This window comes from Sparus aurata, chromosome 12 (assembly GCF_900880675.1).
Source record: "Sparus aurata chromosome 12, fSpaAur1.1, whole genome shotgun sequence".
NCBI lineage: Eukaryota > Metazoa > Chordata > Actinopteri > Spariformes > Sparidae > Sparus > Sparus aurata.
The window spans coordinates 14,603,921-14,621,693 of record NC_044198.1 but is presented as its reverse complement, the minus strand read 5'-3'; the positions used below and the strand labels follow the sequence as shown (position 1 = coordinate 14,621,693).

The 17,773-nt window shown below is 43.4% G+C and overlaps 2 protein-coding genes across 2 annotated transcripts; one reads left to right on the top strand and one right to left on the bottom strand.

The window, feature by feature from the left end:
- Positions 1-966: 966 nt before the first annotated feature.
- rnf208 (ring finger protein 208) lies at positions 967-10,330 on the top strand. The gene is made up of 2 exons (XM_030435177.1): positions 967-1,822; positions 8,159-10,330. Exon 2 carries the CDS (start codon positions 9,168-9,170, stop codon positions 9,942-9,944), a length of 777 nt encoding a protein of 258 aa, XP_030291037.1. The 5' UTR covers positions 967-1,822; positions 8,159-9,167; the 3' UTR covers positions 9,945-10,330.
- A 1,031-nt stretch (positions 10,331-11,361) lies between these two features.
- Positions 11,362-15,972, bottom strand: LOC115592450 (uncharacterized). The gene is made up of 7 exons (XM_030435175.1): positions 15,967-15,972; positions 15,183-15,819; positions 12,939-13,100; positions 12,577-12,742; positions 12,355-12,437; positions 12,124-12,221; positions 11,362-11,818 (listed from the first exon to the last, which is right to left on the bottom strand). The coding sequence occupies exons 2-7, from the start codon at positions 15,771-15,773 to the stop codon at positions 11,728-11,730; spliced, it is 1,191 nt and encodes a 396-aa protein (XP_030291035.1). The 5' UTR covers positions 15,774-15,819; positions 15,967-15,972; the 3' UTR covers positions 11,362-11,727.
- Between the last annotated feature and the right edge of the window lie 1,801 nt (positions 15,973-17,773).

Below are 17,773 nucleotides of genomic sequence, written 5' to 3'. Positions count from 1 at the left end.
CCTGCTAACCAAAACACCTGTTTGAGGAACTTGATTTGCGTCAGTGATATGTTGAGTACATACTGTGAGCCTTTCTCAAACTGCTGAGAAAATCTACAGAGGATTAAGTTTATGCGTTACTCTCTGCTAAAACTCCTTTAATCAGGAGCTATATGTTTTATTAGATGTTCCCTTATCTCTCTGACTTACTGCTCCATTATTTCCTCCCATCACATTATGCATCAGATACTCACATTATGTAAGCACAACCCTCTTACATTGATTGAAAATCACATTGTGTGTTTTTTTTGTGTGTGTGTGTTTTTTTTCATCCAGCTTTGATCTGAGGATTATTTATGGGTCAGCATGAAGGCTTGAGCAGAGACAAAACTTGTTAAAATCTGCATTATGCAACATCTGTGATGGGAGCTTAGGATGCTGCCTTCAAGTGTCTGGGTGGATTTTTATAGACACTCAGCAGTGTCAAAGACTTTTTAGAGGATTCTCAAGGAGGAATGAATACAAACGGCACCTTCTGCAATGTTGTGTTTTGCTCTGAGGGTCTGCTCGTAAATATCAATTTCCTGCAAACATGAATGAGATAAATGTGGCCGGCGTTGAATGTGACTGTTTTTCCAGTCAGCAGCCTGATAGAAAATTAAATTTACGAGTGGATTTATGCTTTGTTTTGCCCTCTCATATCTGCTGCACTGCCTCGATTAGATCTGTTTTTCCCAGCTTCCTGTATTTCATGCGTGCGTGGCCGGTGTACTAACCGTACGTGTGCATTAACGTATGATTCATATAGCTCTCAGTATCTCAGATGGTGTGTCCATCTGTGTTCATGTGTGTGTGTATATATGTGTGTTTAGATGGGGGGGTTAGACAGGGGGGTTGGGCAGGGTGGGAAATATTGTTGACGTTCCTCATTGGCTGAAATATTTTTCTCTGGCAGCTAGAAAACGTGATCCTGCCTGCAGAGGCACTGCAGTGTGTGCTGCAGCGGGAGAGAGCAACGAGAGAGAAAGAGAGGGACTGAGCGAGAGAGAGAGAGAGAGAGAAAGAGAGAAAGAGAGAGAGACTGATGGGGGGTTGGCAGGCAAAACAAGCCACATGCATAAGGAGGCAGCCAGAGGCACAGAGACAGAGAGGGAGTGTGTGTGAGTGTGCATGTATGTGTGAAAACACTGCGCATGTGTGACTGTGAGGCGCACCGACTGGAGCAGACGGCGGAGAAGAAAGAGGAGTAATGAACCGCTGCTGAGACGGAAGGAGAGATAACAGCAGAGGAGAGGGAGAGAAAGGAGAAGAGAGAGGTTTTGTTACCTGAAGGGTTAGGAGCAGACGACAAGGAAAAAGGAGAAGGGGTGAGACGTACAGCGCAAGAAGCTCAGGTCGTGGCACAGAATAAGCTGAATAATCTGAGCAGTGGTGGTGAAGGGATGGAGAAAGAGAGACCGGAGGGAGACGTTCAGCCACTGCTCAGAGGTGTACGAGCGGAGGTGGGAGAGTGAAGGACAGAGGCACCAGAGTGAAGAGGAGGAGAGGAAACGAGGGATGCAGAGTTTGATGAAAGCAGCCCGAGATATGACGCATCCACCTCGCAGCAGCTTCCTCCATCTTACATCTCCTCCATGTTCTCCCCGCCTCGCTGCTGCCGCTGCTGCTCGTCCTTCGTCCTGCTAGAATCGAATGGACAGGAGAGAGCATCATTCTCCCTCTGGTTAGACAAACGTCTGAACAAAGAGACCGAGCGGCTCGATTTTTCCCTTCGCAGAGCAAAGACAACAACTGGAACAGGAGCAAGAAAGGACTGGAACGAGACAAGTGCGTAGGCAGACAGGTGAGGATCAGAAAGGCTCGTATCTGTGTCATAGAACAGATAGGGGAGTGTATTAATCTGCATAGTTTGCACCTGCATGTATCAGATCCACGAGGTGTGGCTTCTAACTAATGATCTTCGGCTTTGAGCTCTCTGCGTGCAGGAATCAAAAGAACAGAGGTGGTCTTTGCCCTTTTTGTTTTGTTATGTTAAGCTGGGATTTGCATGGTTGTTGCATCATGGCCGTCCATTTTGCAGACACACGCTCACACACATGGACGCATGAATAAACACACACACACACACATGCACACATATGCACAGAAAAATGCACCTGCACGCCTGCTTGTCTGCATCGACCACAAACAACGATTAGAATCTGTGATAAGGGCTGCGACAATGTGTGGGTTTGGGTGTAGATGGCATCTTCAGGGTGTCATGTCTCCAGCGGTTATGACATTTCACAGACCTCTGCACAGACAGACAGCGGGGGCTGGAGGAAGGGTGGGGGGTGATGGGGACAGGGCAAGAACGGCCTGTTCTGTAGATGTCAGCAGCATTAAGGCATCTCCATATTGGCCATACATCGGCGCTGCAGTGAGTGCTGGGTACACCATGCTGCGATTGCATAACCGCTCCTGATCACACACCCCTCCCGCGTGCTAGAGCTGCTCCATCTCACCCTCCGAATGTTTTGGCCACCTTGCCTTTATCTCACGGGTGACTGCTCACGCGGCATCAACAACGCCGTCCACCTTAACCCTGAGCCGAGACAGCCTCCTTAAAAGAAAAATCGATCGCCTTAATCAATCAGGGGGCCGCTCTTATTGAGGAGCCAGACATTTTGCTGAACCGTTCCCGTCATAAATCTTCGATGAGACTTCTGTCAGGCAGAGCACTGATGGTTATTGCTTTTTATTTTTCTTGCTCGTGTGTGCAGCTCTGCCATGTTGCCGTGGGAGCTACACAAACGCGAACAAAGAGCACTTGGCTGTAATGAATTGAGAGGCAAAATGGCCGATGTCTGCCATGAATGACAGCAGGCTGAATTATTCAAAACAACCCCCCCCCCCCCACACACACACACACACACACACACACACACACACATACACACACACACATACTTGCTAAGCACTTTCTGCCCATGCAACAACACAAACAGGAGACTGCCATCATACAGCTTTGTGTGGAGTATGTATGTAATCCCAGCTTGATGGACGGACTCTATAAATAAGAATTAGCCCTAAGCATCATATATGGATGTGATACCTGGGAAAAATATTTAAATCGTTATCAGTCGACATCAACCTGCCCGTGTTATATGCAAATTAACTTATCACAAACCAGAGCTCATCGAGAAAGGCAAGACTTTGAATTATTACACAAAAAGGAGATCTTGGTTTTACGGACATAAAAACTAGCTGTCATCTGTATTTGTACTGCACAGCACTCAAACTGTAAACTAAGCCCAAGGAGTAAATCCTCCTGTATTGAAATCATTCACAATACCTCTCTGAATCCCCTGCAAATGCCCTGATTTCCAGAGAGAAGCTGCTGCCAGCAAATATACAGTAAATCTGAGGATTTGTCCTCAGATCACGCTAAGGTCATAACTTGTTACGTAATCCAAATAACAACATAATATCCCACACAGGTCCGAGGAGAGATGCGGCGATGTTTTTTTTTTTTTTTACCAGCCGAGGTATGAATGTGGATACACATCTCAACATAGCTGGCATACCTGACATACTGCTGGTATGTGGCGGTGGCGGGGCACAAACACCCGGACCGCCTGTCCTGACCAGACGTACAGACTGCACATGTAGCTGAATAAGATGGACAGGACGGATGGACGGATGGATGGAGAGATCAATAGTTAGATATCCATTGAGAGAAAAAGAGAGAGAGAGAGAGAGGGGAGGGAGGGGTCTCCATGAGTCATTCAGAACATGGTGCCCTTCGCCTGCTGGCTGATGTGCACAGGTGGAATCTATCCAGTTTGATCATGATGACCCGAGCTGTGTGTCTGTCCGTGTGTGTGTGTGTCAGTGTGAGAGCATGGTGGGAGTGTGAGAGGATAGGAATGTTCTAGGCGTGTGGATCTGTGTGTGTTTCCTCTCTCTTGAGGTGTGTTTGTGTCAGTTTAATCAGTCGGAGATAAATCCAGCATGATACACACATTTTAAAAATGTTCCTTTTAGCGGCTCTATCTGTGCGTTATCTGTTTGTTTGTGCGTCCGCTGGAATGTAAAGGGTGGTGCCACGCACATGATTGGGAGTCGTCCGAGGGTGAGAATGTTCTAGGATGTGCTTGTGCGACTTTACACCGTGTGTGCAACTCTTTGTGTGTTTAATGGTATGAGGAATTTGCTGCTGAGACAGACTCCTCTGACAACTCTGTGGTCAGCTCTCCTCTTCCTCCTCTGTGCTTGTGACGACGAGGTCAAATGCCTGCCATGATTTCATTAGTGTAATAATTCCTCTGCAGGGAGAGGATCCAGAGCTATGCACACACACGCACACACACACTCAATGTCAAGACTGTGGGAGAGCTGCAGCACTGTGTTAATATGGTGGCTGGGTCGGAGATGAGCTCCTTACATAACAGGAGAGGGCTCCGTCGATTAGGAGGAGGCTGCACCAAAGCTGGCCCATCAGCAGGCAGCCTGCGTCAGTTATCAGCCCTTTTCATAGCACTGTCACCAAATTAGAGGGTAATTTTAGCTGCTTCATCTCCCCCAGGCTCAAAGGCTCCTCATGCAGCCTGGACACTTTATCAAGTCGACCCCTGCCGCCAGCAGACAGACATGTGTTCACAAGCTGTTTATATCCACTAAATGTGTCCAGACATCCGTGATTGTTTTGAACTATTTGCAATTTTAAACTACCAGCTCTTATTTTGGCGCGGTCATTTCCATAATTGACTAACAGTTATAGAAATGACCATGCCAAAATAAGAGATGTGGTTGTTACTTTATTTGTTTCCCTCTAGTAGAGGCATTGATGTAGAAGATCTTAATGCTTAGTCATGTATCCCCTAAATAAACAATGGTGATGATTTGATTTTAAAACATCAGTTACACTGGACTGTTGACCAAAACAAATATCACTATTTTACACAAAGTGACTTTAAAAATGAAAGGAAACGGATTACCTCAAAGTTACCAAGTAAAGTAGACTAATAAATTTTTTTCTTTGTTTGTTTTACTTTTTAGCTCATACAAGTTTAGTTTGGCACTACTTTACTTATTCTGAGCTAATCAGTTTCTAACTTGAGCTAACTAAAGCCAACTTTAAAATATAGCATACAGTTTGTTTTGTTTTGTTTTGTTTTGTTTTGTTTTGTTTTGTTTTGTTTTGTTTTGTTCTGTTTTGTTTTGTTTTGTTTTGCATGTACATAATTACGCTACAAATCCTGTACACTTTTTTGTTTTCTGGGGTTAATGTAGCAGAGACACTGTTTCTATTCTAAATGACATCAAACATATCTTTACAGAATTTCTGGCAGCCAATGTATTGTTATTTATTGGCCCATATACAGAACACACTAATACAGATGTGTCTGCAATGAGCTAATATATCAGATTTATCAGGCTAGCTCTGATTCTCTTTGTTGCTGTAATTTCTAATTTAATTGAGCATTCAGGCCTGAAGTAATACTCTTGCACATACATAACCAATAACAGAGCTAGGAAACATCAGTACAATGTAGTATACTGTAATTTCATGGGGGTATCATTTAAAATTGTTTGATGATAATAAATCATTTATGACAAATGATCACATTTTGATACTATGATGAAAACAAAGGTGTTTTTTGACACATTTTTAAACCAAAGAAGCCAAAAATCATCATCAAACAGTTATACTTAATATCATGTCATTGATTGTCGATGGCTCATTCAGTGTTTGTTTCATAAAATGTTACTTTGGTCATCATAATATTTTGATTTAGGTTAAAGTTTGTTTTCTATAGGCCCGGTCATTGTTTCATTTTTATTCCTTCTTACTGTCAATGCTTGCACCTTTAAGGCCATCATACAAACATTCATGAGGATAGTTTCTCAAAAAATCCTTACACAAATATCTTCTAAAAGCACCAACCATCCCCCCCTTAATATATTGCTATTTTTTCCAAACGGGTATGAATACATACTGCGTTTGCAAGAGGATGAGAAAGTCTATTTTAGGAGAGGTGTTGCAGCGATGCGGTGCTGGAGGAACACATGTGGTGAGACTGAGTGATTCTGGTAAACAGCTCTGTGGGTTTGTGAGGTGTGCAGTGCAGATATGTCCACACTGAGGGAGGATAAAGGGGAGAGACAAACGTCTGCCTGCCCGCCCAATATGGCTCGCCGCATCACGTGAAAGCACTGGGCTCAAGCACTTCCGCCTGTTAGGTACATCTCTCTTATTCCGTGTGAATCTTCAGCAGGGGATGGGGGCAGGAAACCACTGAGTGGTACATAGATAAACAAACCATAAATAGAAGCCAGAACCAGCACTGCATGTGCTCTCTCCCCTCTCTTTTTCTCTCTCGCTCTCTCTTCCTCACCATATAGGTCACCTCCTCTGCTCAGTTTTTTTTTCCTGTAATGAATCATCAGTGTTGACAGCCGTGCAAAGAATGAGAGATGTGTCATCCTCCCTCCTCTGCTGTTTGGCAGCCTTTGTTATGGTCAAACTAACGATTTTTCGTCCATGCACTTGTTCTTTTTTTCAACAACCCACACACAGTATGACACAAACCCTCAATGGGGACTGTAAAATGTTCCTACGCATGTTCGCATCTAACTGACGCAACTCACAAGATGATGCTGATAGGAAACAGGAAGTATATATAGCCACAACATGTGTCACAATCACCTGCTCGGAGCAGACAGTGTGGCAGGTTATAGTTATTGCTTAAAGCACAGTTGATAACTTATATAACACACTACGATTTCTTGAACATTTTAAAAAGATTCAATGGAGACGTTTCACGTTTTTTTGTTTGTCTCCTTTCCTTCAGTGTTTTATAGGTTCTTGTGCATGTAAAAGATCTTGACAATTAACAATGGTCTGCACCAAAAGAAGCTCCTCTCTCCCACAGAAAGCACTGTTCCTGAAAAACGTCGTCAGTAGTCCCGCCTTTAATTCTGTTACTTTGTGACATCACACAACATCATCATGTCACATAATTGCATAATATGTACCCACGGCTAGTTTGGCACGTAATAATTGATTTAGCACAGCTGCTTTGTTGTTGTCGGGGTGCTGGCTCAGGTGTGTTTGAGCTGACCAATTAGAGCAGACTGGGTATTCAGGAGGAGGGAGCTTAAAGAGACAGGAGCTTAAAAAAAGAGCATTTTGGACAGAGGAGGAAAACCATGCTGCTGCTCTGGACAGTATGAGAAAACTAATATGTTTTTTAAGCATTATAGCTTGTAATTTTTTTAGTAGTTGCACAAAATAAATATATGATATGTATGTCTCATTTAAAATGGTGAAGCTTTTCTTAGTTTTGATATATAGGGGAGAAAAGGGGGGCGGTCTGTGTTATCTTGGGGTGTGCAGGAGGGCAAACATTTGCTTAAGGCAAACATTTTGATGCATAACATGTATGTGTATGTTCCAGAACAAATGATATCACTCATAATCTTCACCACACCAAATAAAATAAATCGACTTCATGACAAATAACATGATGTATCAACAAATGTATTAAGGATTATCACTAAATACATATCTCTTATCAGGAAGCCCATTTTCCGTTTTACATCACATTGTCGGAAATTGTGTCCGTTAAATTGTATGTACTTAGGCCATAGTTAAAAGTGGTGGTGCAGTGGACTGCATCTTATTGAGAGGTTAAATTTGTCTGATTAACACTCTCCACAATCTTCAGACATGCAGGTTCCGTGTTTGAAACTATCACGTCAAGGTAAACCTCATATCCACATAATCTTCCGACTTAGTAGCACGCTGATTTTGTTTAGTTAAAGGCAAGGCGTCTGTTCGTGCTGTTCCCTGGAGCATGTGGCAACATGATAATTATCTCTCAGCTCTTTAAAGAGACACACCTGGGCGGAGGCCAAGATGCAAAAGGAAATGGGACAAAAGGTTTTTTTTCTCTGAGTGAGCAGCCTCTGTCATCACAAAGAACCTGATCTTTATACAGCTACAGTACACTCAGTCAGAGCAGCCAATATGCTTTCAAGGAAATGCAATGAAAATGTCACAAAGCATGTTTCTTGTGAACTTGTGTTGTTCCTGTTCTCTCCATATTAAATCTACTTAAAATTCCCAATGACAAAATGTGTTTATAGCATCAGAAATGCACTTGTTTAAGACATCTCTTTACTGTTTTCACAGGTAGATGGACCAAAGGAATCGAGTCTGAGACACTGAAAAAAGGAGACAAGCACAGAGGCATCCTTCAGACTGTTATCACATCTACTGCTCAGCTGGGAGGAGTGTCTGAAAGTCCAAAAACCACCTTCACTCCCAGCTCAAGAGGAGGAATTCAGGAGGGTTGGAGCTTAAAGGAGACCTTCCCTAAGAAAGACCTCCTCCCTTTTTCTTACCAACGAGCCACCTAAAGGGTCACACAGGGTCACCTGACCAGCTGGACCAAGAGCAGAGGGACAGACTGGAGCTTTTTCTATCTTTCTCACACACTCGAGCACAACCGCAGCCAAAAACAGGAAGTTAAGCGGTTGTTTTAGCGAGAAACACATGTAAGGGCTAGTTCGAGAAGGCAAGAGTTTCCTTGGCAGGCCACAGGATATAGTTCAAGACAATAACTTCTTGGACCTTTATGAACTGCCTGAACTCAACCCCGCAACACCCCTCTAAAACCACCAACCTGCACTGTATGTATATATGTTAGAGTCTGTGTGCATATGAGATTATTTATTGGTGAGAACATATCTGTGTGCTAAACTACTATCTGTCCTTGTGTGTGTAAATATTCGCAAACAGCCATCAGAGACAGCACAGGAACATCAGCATAATAAGTTAGTGAAAACAACAACAAAAAACTACCTTTAAGTAGTCAACACTGGTCAGATAGTGTAAGCTGGACTGTTAAATAATTTGAACATATCAGCAGTGACAGAATAAGAGCTGCAGATTGTGGTGCTCTGGCTGAGCTCTCCTATCTGTCTTCCCCTCACAAAGACTCAGGCTGACAATAGCGTCTACCACAAGGGGTGATCTCTTTGAGGGAAACATGGAGGCAACCATCCGTCCCCATGTTCCCTCAAATGGCTGACTTCAGAGCAAGAGCCCAATTATTTTCCCCTTGCCCAGAACCAGGCAGGTGTGTCCAGCGCTGATAAGAGCCACAGCCCCTATCTCTCCCACCTCCAAAAACGTGCGAATGTCCTGCCTCAGGCGTCAGCCGGTCACCATCCCCATGGACACGGTTAAGATCATCCAGTCGGAGAAGTTCCCCAGAGAGTGCCCTGTTCCCGTCACCCAGCCACGCTATGCCCCTCCACCCAGAGTGGCGTGGGACGGTGGAGGTGAAGGCGAAATCATCGTCAACCAGGCCTGCAGCGATATCACCCTGGACATGACAGGCTCCCCCCGGCCCATGGTGTCCCCTGCGGCCCCCGTCTTGCGCAGGGAGCAGAGCTTCCTGGCGCAGCGCAAAACCAGTGCCAATGAAATCTGCTACCACCAGTTCCATTACAAGATGGAGGACGTCATCGTCAACCAGTACGTGCTGCGCTCCTCCTCCACCTCCTCCTCGACTTCCTCCTCCTCCTCCTCGGGACCCGTCATGCCCTGCGAGCCCCTGGACTGCCCCACCTGCGGTCACACCTACAACTTCGCCGGCAAGCGTCCACGCATCCTCTCCTGCCTGCACTCAGTGTGTGAGGAGTGCCTGCAGATCCTCTACGAGTCCTGTCCCAAGTACAAGTTCATCTCCTGCCCCACGTGCCGGCGCGAGACGGTGCTGTTCACTGACTATGGCCTGGCTGCCCTGGCCATCAACACCAGCATCCTGAGCCGCTTGCCCTCTGACCCCAATGGGCCCGTGCAGTGGGGCGGGGACGCCGACCGCAGCTGCTACCAGACTGTGCGCCAATACTGCCAGTCAGCCTGCACCTGCCAGATCGCCAACCCCTTGTCCTCCTGTGGCATCATGTAGACAAGGGGGGACACTGCAGGCATGACTCGACGCTGCCCCCCCCCCCCCCAAAACCACCACCGTCGCCGCCACCACTCTTTTCGTCTATAAGCTACACCCTCTCTGCCAATCTCCCCCTCCCCCCCACAGACATACAGTAAATAAATCCCTCCACAGATGTTATCTCTATATATTTAATAGCACAGATGGATGCTATGTGGGACTTACGGATGCCGATGGTTCGCGAAATAGTAAATAAATGTATTTTATGTATGGACTGGAATCCTATTCACCCTCTCTCGTCTGGTTGGACGTGTTTGTCATTGACATCTCTTTACATGGGAATGCCAGGGGAGGTCTATCCCCCCAACCTAGGTGAATAAAGATTAAATAAATGATAAAAGTAACTCTGTGTGGCCTGCACTTGTTATCTGTCAAGCTGTAGAACGGAGACGGCTGCAGAAGTCTGGCTTTCCTTTTATTACTTAGTGCACTCTGAAACTGGAGCCCTTCATTTTTTTGTCTTAAATATTGATGCATACTTTCAGAGCATAGTAAAAGGTAGGGAAGGTGATTCTAGAGAAAGTAGTCTCATTCCCAGGTCGTCAAACAGCAGCGCCTTGGGCTGGTAATCGGCCCGGAATTCTTACCCAGAGGGTCAGTATTTGATGGTTGAAATGCACCAAATGCTATGAAGGACAGCCCCAAATTTACAACCTATGTTTTGCAATTTAGGAGGAAGAACCAGAAATGGGTATGATGCTTTCTAAATAAGGTAATTTTCAGGTCAAGGAGGCTTTTCATGGTATTTGCTCATTCTTAAACTATTTTTTACACCTAAAAACCCTTGAGGATAACTAAAATTTCACACATTATAGTGTCTTTACAGGTGTAAAGTACATGTTGGAGTACCTGTGCAATGGGAGTATAAATTTTTTTATGGAACTGTCTCTAGTGAAGTCGCTCAGCGGCTAGGTTGCATTGTGGGTAATGTAGGCAGCGCGTTTTGAAAAGGAAGTAGAATGTGTGGAATAAAAGCGATTTCTCTGGTTATTGTCGATAATGTGTCCATCAGTGTTACCGGAGTGGACCCCTTTCCTAAACTGGCCTACATTACCCACAGTGCAATTTAGCCTGAGTGACATCACTCCAGGTAATCGCACGCAGCTTCTTCTGGAGCCACAAAAGGCTTTATGCTACTTTTTTCACATATGCGGTAGAACATGTGAGCATCTATGGAGTTACCCTTTAAGTCATGCAGACAACCCATTAAAAAGCCCCTCAATGTAATCCATTAATATAGTACAAATCTGAAACAATTAGTTGATCACATATTTAACCACAGGGTGCAGTCACATGCACATTCAGTATCTGGGTATTTGATGGATCTGAAGCATGTTTCTCTCATAACACAGAAATATAGACCAAGACAAATGAATAAGAATTTCAAACAGAGAGTTATATTTACATCAGATATCTTGACATTTACAGAATAATATACTGGAGACTGCACAGTGCCAGTAGTCTTTACAGATTTGCAAAACATACATATATACAAGGTTGATATGTGTATTCCAAGCTGTGTGGTATTGTGAGAAATTGGATCCCCATCACAATTTTATAGAAACCATATTGTTTATCGGTATAAATAATGAGGGCACAGGTAGCAGGCAATAAATAAACATGGCAGACTGCTCCCTCACAGGAGCTGAGCAGGCAGTCAGTTTGAAAGCAGCGACAGTGCTCGGACTTAAAGGAAGTCTTTCTCCTCTTCAGAGCCGAAACCGAAAACACCCGTCATCATTTACACGGGCAGAGTTTTCCTCCTGTTCCTCCTGAACAGCTGGCTCAACCGTCTCCGGGCCGAGTTTTTCTCAGATGGCTGCATCTGTTGGCTGTGTGGATAAAAAATTCATGAAACAGGGCTGAAAAAACCATTGTGGAAAATCTGCGAGCAGTATGTAAGCTAAAGTTCATGAAAAAGCAGGGGACACAATGTTCAAGAGGAGCAGAAGCACAGGTTGAAAAAGAACTCCCAGCAAAGCCTCTGCGTCTACTGTGCATTACCTCCGGACCACTGCGTCTCTGTGGCCGGCTGCCATGTTGGAGCAGGACACACATTTCCTCAGAGCATCATGCATCATGTGAGATTAATGTTTCTGCCGCATTAGAGGTTACAGATATAAATACAATATCTCACCTTTTTAAATCTTTCGCGGCAGACTCGTCTCTTCTGAGAGACCCAATTTTGTAAAGCCAGTTTTTGTAGGTTTTGTGATTCTCTTCTTTTTTAGACTCCTGAAAAGACACAATCATTAAATATATATTTGTGGATCAAAATAGAGAGAAGTCGATGAGGACAAAAATAGAACATCTATCTTATTAACAAATAATGGCTGTTGTTTTGATTATGCATTTGAGTGTATTCTACCTGCTTCTCGTGGTCCTCCTCTATCTTCTCCAGCAGGTCATTTGTACTCAGCTGCTGCCCCCTGCAGTCTGCATTCAGCCGTCCTGCACCAAGCACACACATACAGCCATGGTAAACACATGAACATCACACCGGCAATCAATTTGCACACAGGAAGATACCGAATAGACAAAATATATCAACACAGAAGGTGAAAATGGAAATAGGTCGATTGGGACTCACTTAAATGTAGTGTTGCAAGGCTCGTGTCCGAGGTTGATCTCTGCCGAAAGTGTCCGAGACGATGATCTTTCTTCTGCTGGGGTTCTCTGGAAGTTTGCTGAGCTCTTTCAAGACTCTGACAAGAAGAGGGGTCCTCCTCAGCAGCTTTAGAGTCAGACTGGCAGGCCTGAACAAGAGCCAAGCGGCAACAAAAACAATATTGTCATGCTTTGATCTGTATTAACTCCTCAGGCTACAGGATGATATCCTATCATTACCAGATTGACAAGCTCATGGCATGTTTATAAAGCCGGCCAGCCTGACGTGGAATCTGTGACTCCTTGATAATTGCCTTTCAGAGATGTGTAAGTGAATGTCTTCACCTGGCTCTCCTCCATGTCTTGATGCTCCCGCGAGGCATTCGCATCCATTTGTAACGCTTGGTTGTGCATCTGCTGTCTGGCAACCTCCTCTAACATTTGGCACACCTGCTCCAGGTAGCTGAGCCCGGGACTCAGTCCTTTCCCTTCCTCCTCGCCGAGGTCCTGCACAGATCATCGAGCAAGAGAATGTTACCTCGTAGAATAGAAATATAATGTAGCTTTACGAGTTTAGTCAAGCTGGAATTCAAAGTTGCAAAGCACTGTAGTCTAAACAAAAATTGGCAAACATTAGAGCGTATACCTCCACCCAGGCTCTTTAATTCAAGCCTCATCCAATATCAAACTGGATAACCTTGTATCACTCTAAATTTTGTATCACCCGCAAGTGTTTCTCTGTAATTTAAGCTCAGGGTCTACATCAAACTCTCACTCATAGACACCAGCAACCTATAAACCATTGATGTTTCTCATAAAGATCCATGCATTATTCTCTGAGAAATTAATGAAAATGTTAAAAACCTCACTATCTCATAATGTTGAACATGTTAAAAAAAATTCCTGCATCTGTCCCTTCAACCAGACCTGCAAAAGTTAATGGGTTCTATTCTGATCTGAGACCTATCCTCCATTCAAGTTTCATTGAAATCCTTTCAGCAGTTTTTGTGTTATTCTGCTCACAAACCAACCAACCAACAAACAGCCCTCCATGACGGAGGCAACAAAACATGGGGGACATTATCCTGTGGCAGATTTTAACCATGTAGTAGTGTTGGTCAGCCTATCCACCACTTTGGTTCAGACTAAAGTATCTCAACATCTGCCCAATGTTGATTTGTGGTTTTGATGTCTACATATTTCAACTTACTTTGTTTTACACCAGCAAAACTAATGCGATTGACATTGAGTGCCAATTAGCAGACAATAACATACTAATTGCTAAACTAAGATGGCCAACATGTTAAACGCTAAACTGGCTAAGCTAACATTGTCACCTGTAGCATGTTAGCATGCTGAGGTTAGCATTTAGCTCCAAGCACTGCTTATCCAAAGTACAGCCTCAGAGAGCTTGGTGCTGCAACTCAAGAATATTTTAATCTCATTTCGCTTGTAAGTTATTTGCTGACTATGAAACATTTTATCGGTGAAATTTTTGTTTATCGTAACTTCATTCAGCACAAACAGTAAATGAAAGTAGAAGAATACAATAAAAGATAAGAAGTAAAATACTAATACTGATGAAATATAATATCCAAATCATTTGTCGATATTTTATGGGAGTTTGATGTGTGTAATATGAGGATATGGATGACAGTAAATGATAATATTAAATATGACTTGACCTTAGTATTAACTTTGATCAGAACAATGAAATACCAACAGGGTGATTAAACCGTAATTACATTAAATTAATTGCAAAATATCAGTAGCTCGTTATGTAATTCAGTAATTATGACAACTTTACATTGTGTGACTTCTCCGCAGCCTATTGCATTTCTCAAAGCCTTTTTAATGATAGCTTTCAGACAAACGAACAGTGTGCACACACACCCACAGACTAAAACAACTTTAAGAAGTTAATTGGATCCAGCTGGTTCGCTTAATCCAGTTGTTTCAATACCTAATTGTGCTGTCAGCAGGACCTGTTTGTCGCTCAATGACTCATCGCAAGTGTAATGAGGAATGTCTCCATTCTTCTTTTACACCTTTGCTCAAAATCTCATTTCAAATCAAGACACATTTCTTCCGCTCTGTGGCCAACAACGTGTGTCTAAAGCCACGCAGACTGCTCAAATTCCCCCACATGACATGTCCATTCCTCTGATGCCTGTGGGCGTTAAGTCACCTGGGCAGACTGGTTTATGATCCCCCACACCGCAGACGGGCTCATGACGGGTTGCGAGCATGAAAGAGATCCTGCGTGAGTAATGACATGCCTGTCCTACTTTAGATTTGAGAGCGAACTCTGTGTGTTGCAACCTTCTAACTAAGGTAAGAAAGTAGAGGCCTTGTCACACCTCGGGGACTTTCTTCCAGGCTTTCCGTTTACAGTTACAAGCCTGTGTGAGCTGTGCAAGACCGTACATGTTAGGCCGAAACTGAGGTCATACTGAAACTGCTTCCAAATAAGCACAAAGAGAAGTGAAACACATCATGGAAATGTTTGTATCACTCCTGTTTTTCCTTAAAAGGCTAAATTCGTAAATATTTGAACATAGTTTGGTTTGTGACATAAACATATCTCACCTCTAATCTTTTCCGAACTGGCTGCCTGTCACAAATCATAGACGCTGGTCGTCTGCGCGTCAGCCTCATGGGCTCTGCTGGGTTGACCGTTGTCCATAGCCCAAAGCTCCCCGGCCTTTGACCTCTCACTAAGTCCGATGTGTGCCTTCTGGGTTGAAAAGATGCTCGAGGTCGTCGCCGGAGCACCGCCTCCACTGTGAGGGGCTCTGGATTGTCCTTTAGGTGTTTGGAGTCAGTCCTCTGCAGAGCTTGCTCCACTTTTTGGTGCAAGGTAGAAGAGGAAGGTGGAGGAGAGGACAGGACGGGAGACTGTGACGCTGAGGCTGGAGTGAGTCCTCCTCTCTCCGGTGTGAATGTGTCTATTTCTGCTCTGTCTGTTGAGATGGAGCAGGACGTAGCAAGGAAGGACGTGTCGGAGCTGGCTGTCTCCACGCCAGAGTCCACAGATTCTGAGCGCAGGTTTGTCCCTGTGTCAGAGGACGGTGTAGAAGGGTCTTCATCGTTATTTCCAAGCCACTCTGAGTCTGGACTCTGGCCTCCCTCAGTAACCCAAGCCTCCATGAGGTTTCCAAAGCTCCTGTAAAGATTCATCTCCAAACCGCTGTGCCTCACACCTTCCCCTGTGTCTGAACTCAGACTGGAAAATGCACACTAGTTAAAGACAGCCTACGCAGTCTTTGACTGGAGTAGAATTCAAAACATCCCGTGTGATCCGCCTCTGGTCCTTCACCCCGCCCATCCCCAACATCTGTCCTGTCACAGCGCGGGAGCTGCGTGTTCATACCTGCTCCCTCCTGTCACTCAATCCTGGGAAAAAAAACAGTGACTCATCTGTGGTGTTGTTTGAATTGTTGGATTTGTCGTCACATCTGTAAGAAATACAAGACATAACAGGAACAAGCCGTGACATGATCATATAGATTTACCCTGCACGTGTGTGCGCAGACAACACAACTTCAGCCGAGGAGAGCCTTTTAGACACGGAGGTGCTGTAGGGGAATGCTGATAAAACAGATAAAACGAGGAAGTCTCAGACATTAAGCTTTGTCACAGGTTGAGATGGAAGCTTTGACAGAGAGTGTGAGAGCACGAGACTGAGTAACACAATACGTTTGAATTCCTCAGTGGATATACAGTGTTATGGTATGTGAGTGTGTGAGAAGGGGGACTGTAAGGAAAGTAGACGGTATTTCGTCAGTCCGGTAAGAACTATCTGAGAGGAATGTGGAGAATGGACACTCCCGTGAGCTGATTTGATCTACATCGCCTGGGTGAACTGTGACAGGGTGGGTCATCTTATCACACACACACACACACACACCCACGATCCAGGAAACACAAAACAGATGCAGGTTATTCTAAATCAGTGCTCGGCAATGAATAATAACTATTCCACCAACAATAAACAAATTTAAAATTCCACATCTGAATAAACAAGCTGTTCTCAGATGAAAATAAAGTCCCCAGAACACAGTTTAAAGCTAGAAAGGTGGCATTGTCCGCCACATGTAAACAAAGTAAAACAGTATGAAACTGCGTCGTCCTTTAAGGTCAGTTTGTTTATTCAGTTTAGTCAGTCATGAGGACAATGAGATTTTTTTATTTGGTTTCTAAATCAGTCTTCTGATCTTCTAAATTTCTTCCCCAAAATTACATACTGCACCTTTAATGTGTTATTCTCGATGGTTTGAAAACACTATTTAGGTTTTTATTGAATATTAAATGAATGATTAAACATTTGTAATTAACACTACGGCAGCACATTATGCACCCAAACAATAATGTCCCTAAAACATTGACTCTACTGGATGTATTTCAATCACTCATAAAATGCAATATGTTGGGCATTACTTTTATGAACAGTAATGCATTAACTTAATTTAGGCAAACTAAGTTGTCTAATTTATTCACGTCGATTGAACATGATAGAAAAGCTGTGATTTATAAAAACACTTTGCATAAAAATAATTTACTTGAATTAGAGGAAGATTTTACATGTGAATGAAATATAATTTCATTTGATTATTATTATTATTATTATTATTACTTGAGCGTGATTATTTTTGATGGATACTACCAATGTGACGCGGGAATCATTGCTGTGGCATCCAGTTTCTTTTTCACTAAAGAAGTCATGATGAATGGATATTTCTTCATGTCTGTTGTGTAATGCTACTTTGTTTCACATTTCTAATTGTGCAGCCACTATTCACACATAGAAAATTAATAAATAAATACTTATACTTTAAATTATTAAGATAAGGGGAGGACTTTAATTAAACTTACTTTACCTATGTTTAATTTTCCAGTTATTTGTTAATGATCAGTGTTTTCTATTTTTATAAATAAATAAATAAGGTCTTTACAGTATCTCAGCCTCCTGGTCACTGTAAACATTCCTCCACATCATATTCAGCCACTAGGGGTCGTTGTTGAGCATTTCTAAAAAAATAAAAATAAAACATCTATCTGTTTAAAAGACACCAGTAACTCTCCATGTTTGATCTGTAATCATTTAAATCCATTGAAATTATTGTTATTTAAAACCAGTGTGACACCACGGTTTGCAAATCAACAAAAAGTCTGCATGG

What these genes read in the sequence shown, in the direction of transcription:
- LOC115592450 (XM_030435175.1), bottom strand. Translation starts at nt 15,773, where the DNA reads ATGAATCTTTACAGGAGCTTTGGAAACCTCATGGAGGCTTGGGTTACT. An exon ending in CCTTGCAACACTACATTTAA is followed by an intron (nt 12,438 to 12,576) that starts GTGAGTCCCAAT and finishes TGCTTGGTGCAG; the next exon opens with GACGGCTGAATGCAGACTGC. An exon ending in AGGAGGACCACGAGAAGCAG is followed by an intron (nt 12,222 to 12,354) that starts GTAGAATACACT and finishes GTGTCTTTTCAG; the next exon opens with GAGTCTAAAAAAGAAGAGAA.
- rnf208 (XM_030435177.1), top strand. Translation starts at nt 9,168, where the DNA reads ATGTCCTGCCTCAGGCGTCAGCCGGTCACCATCCCCATGGACACGGTT.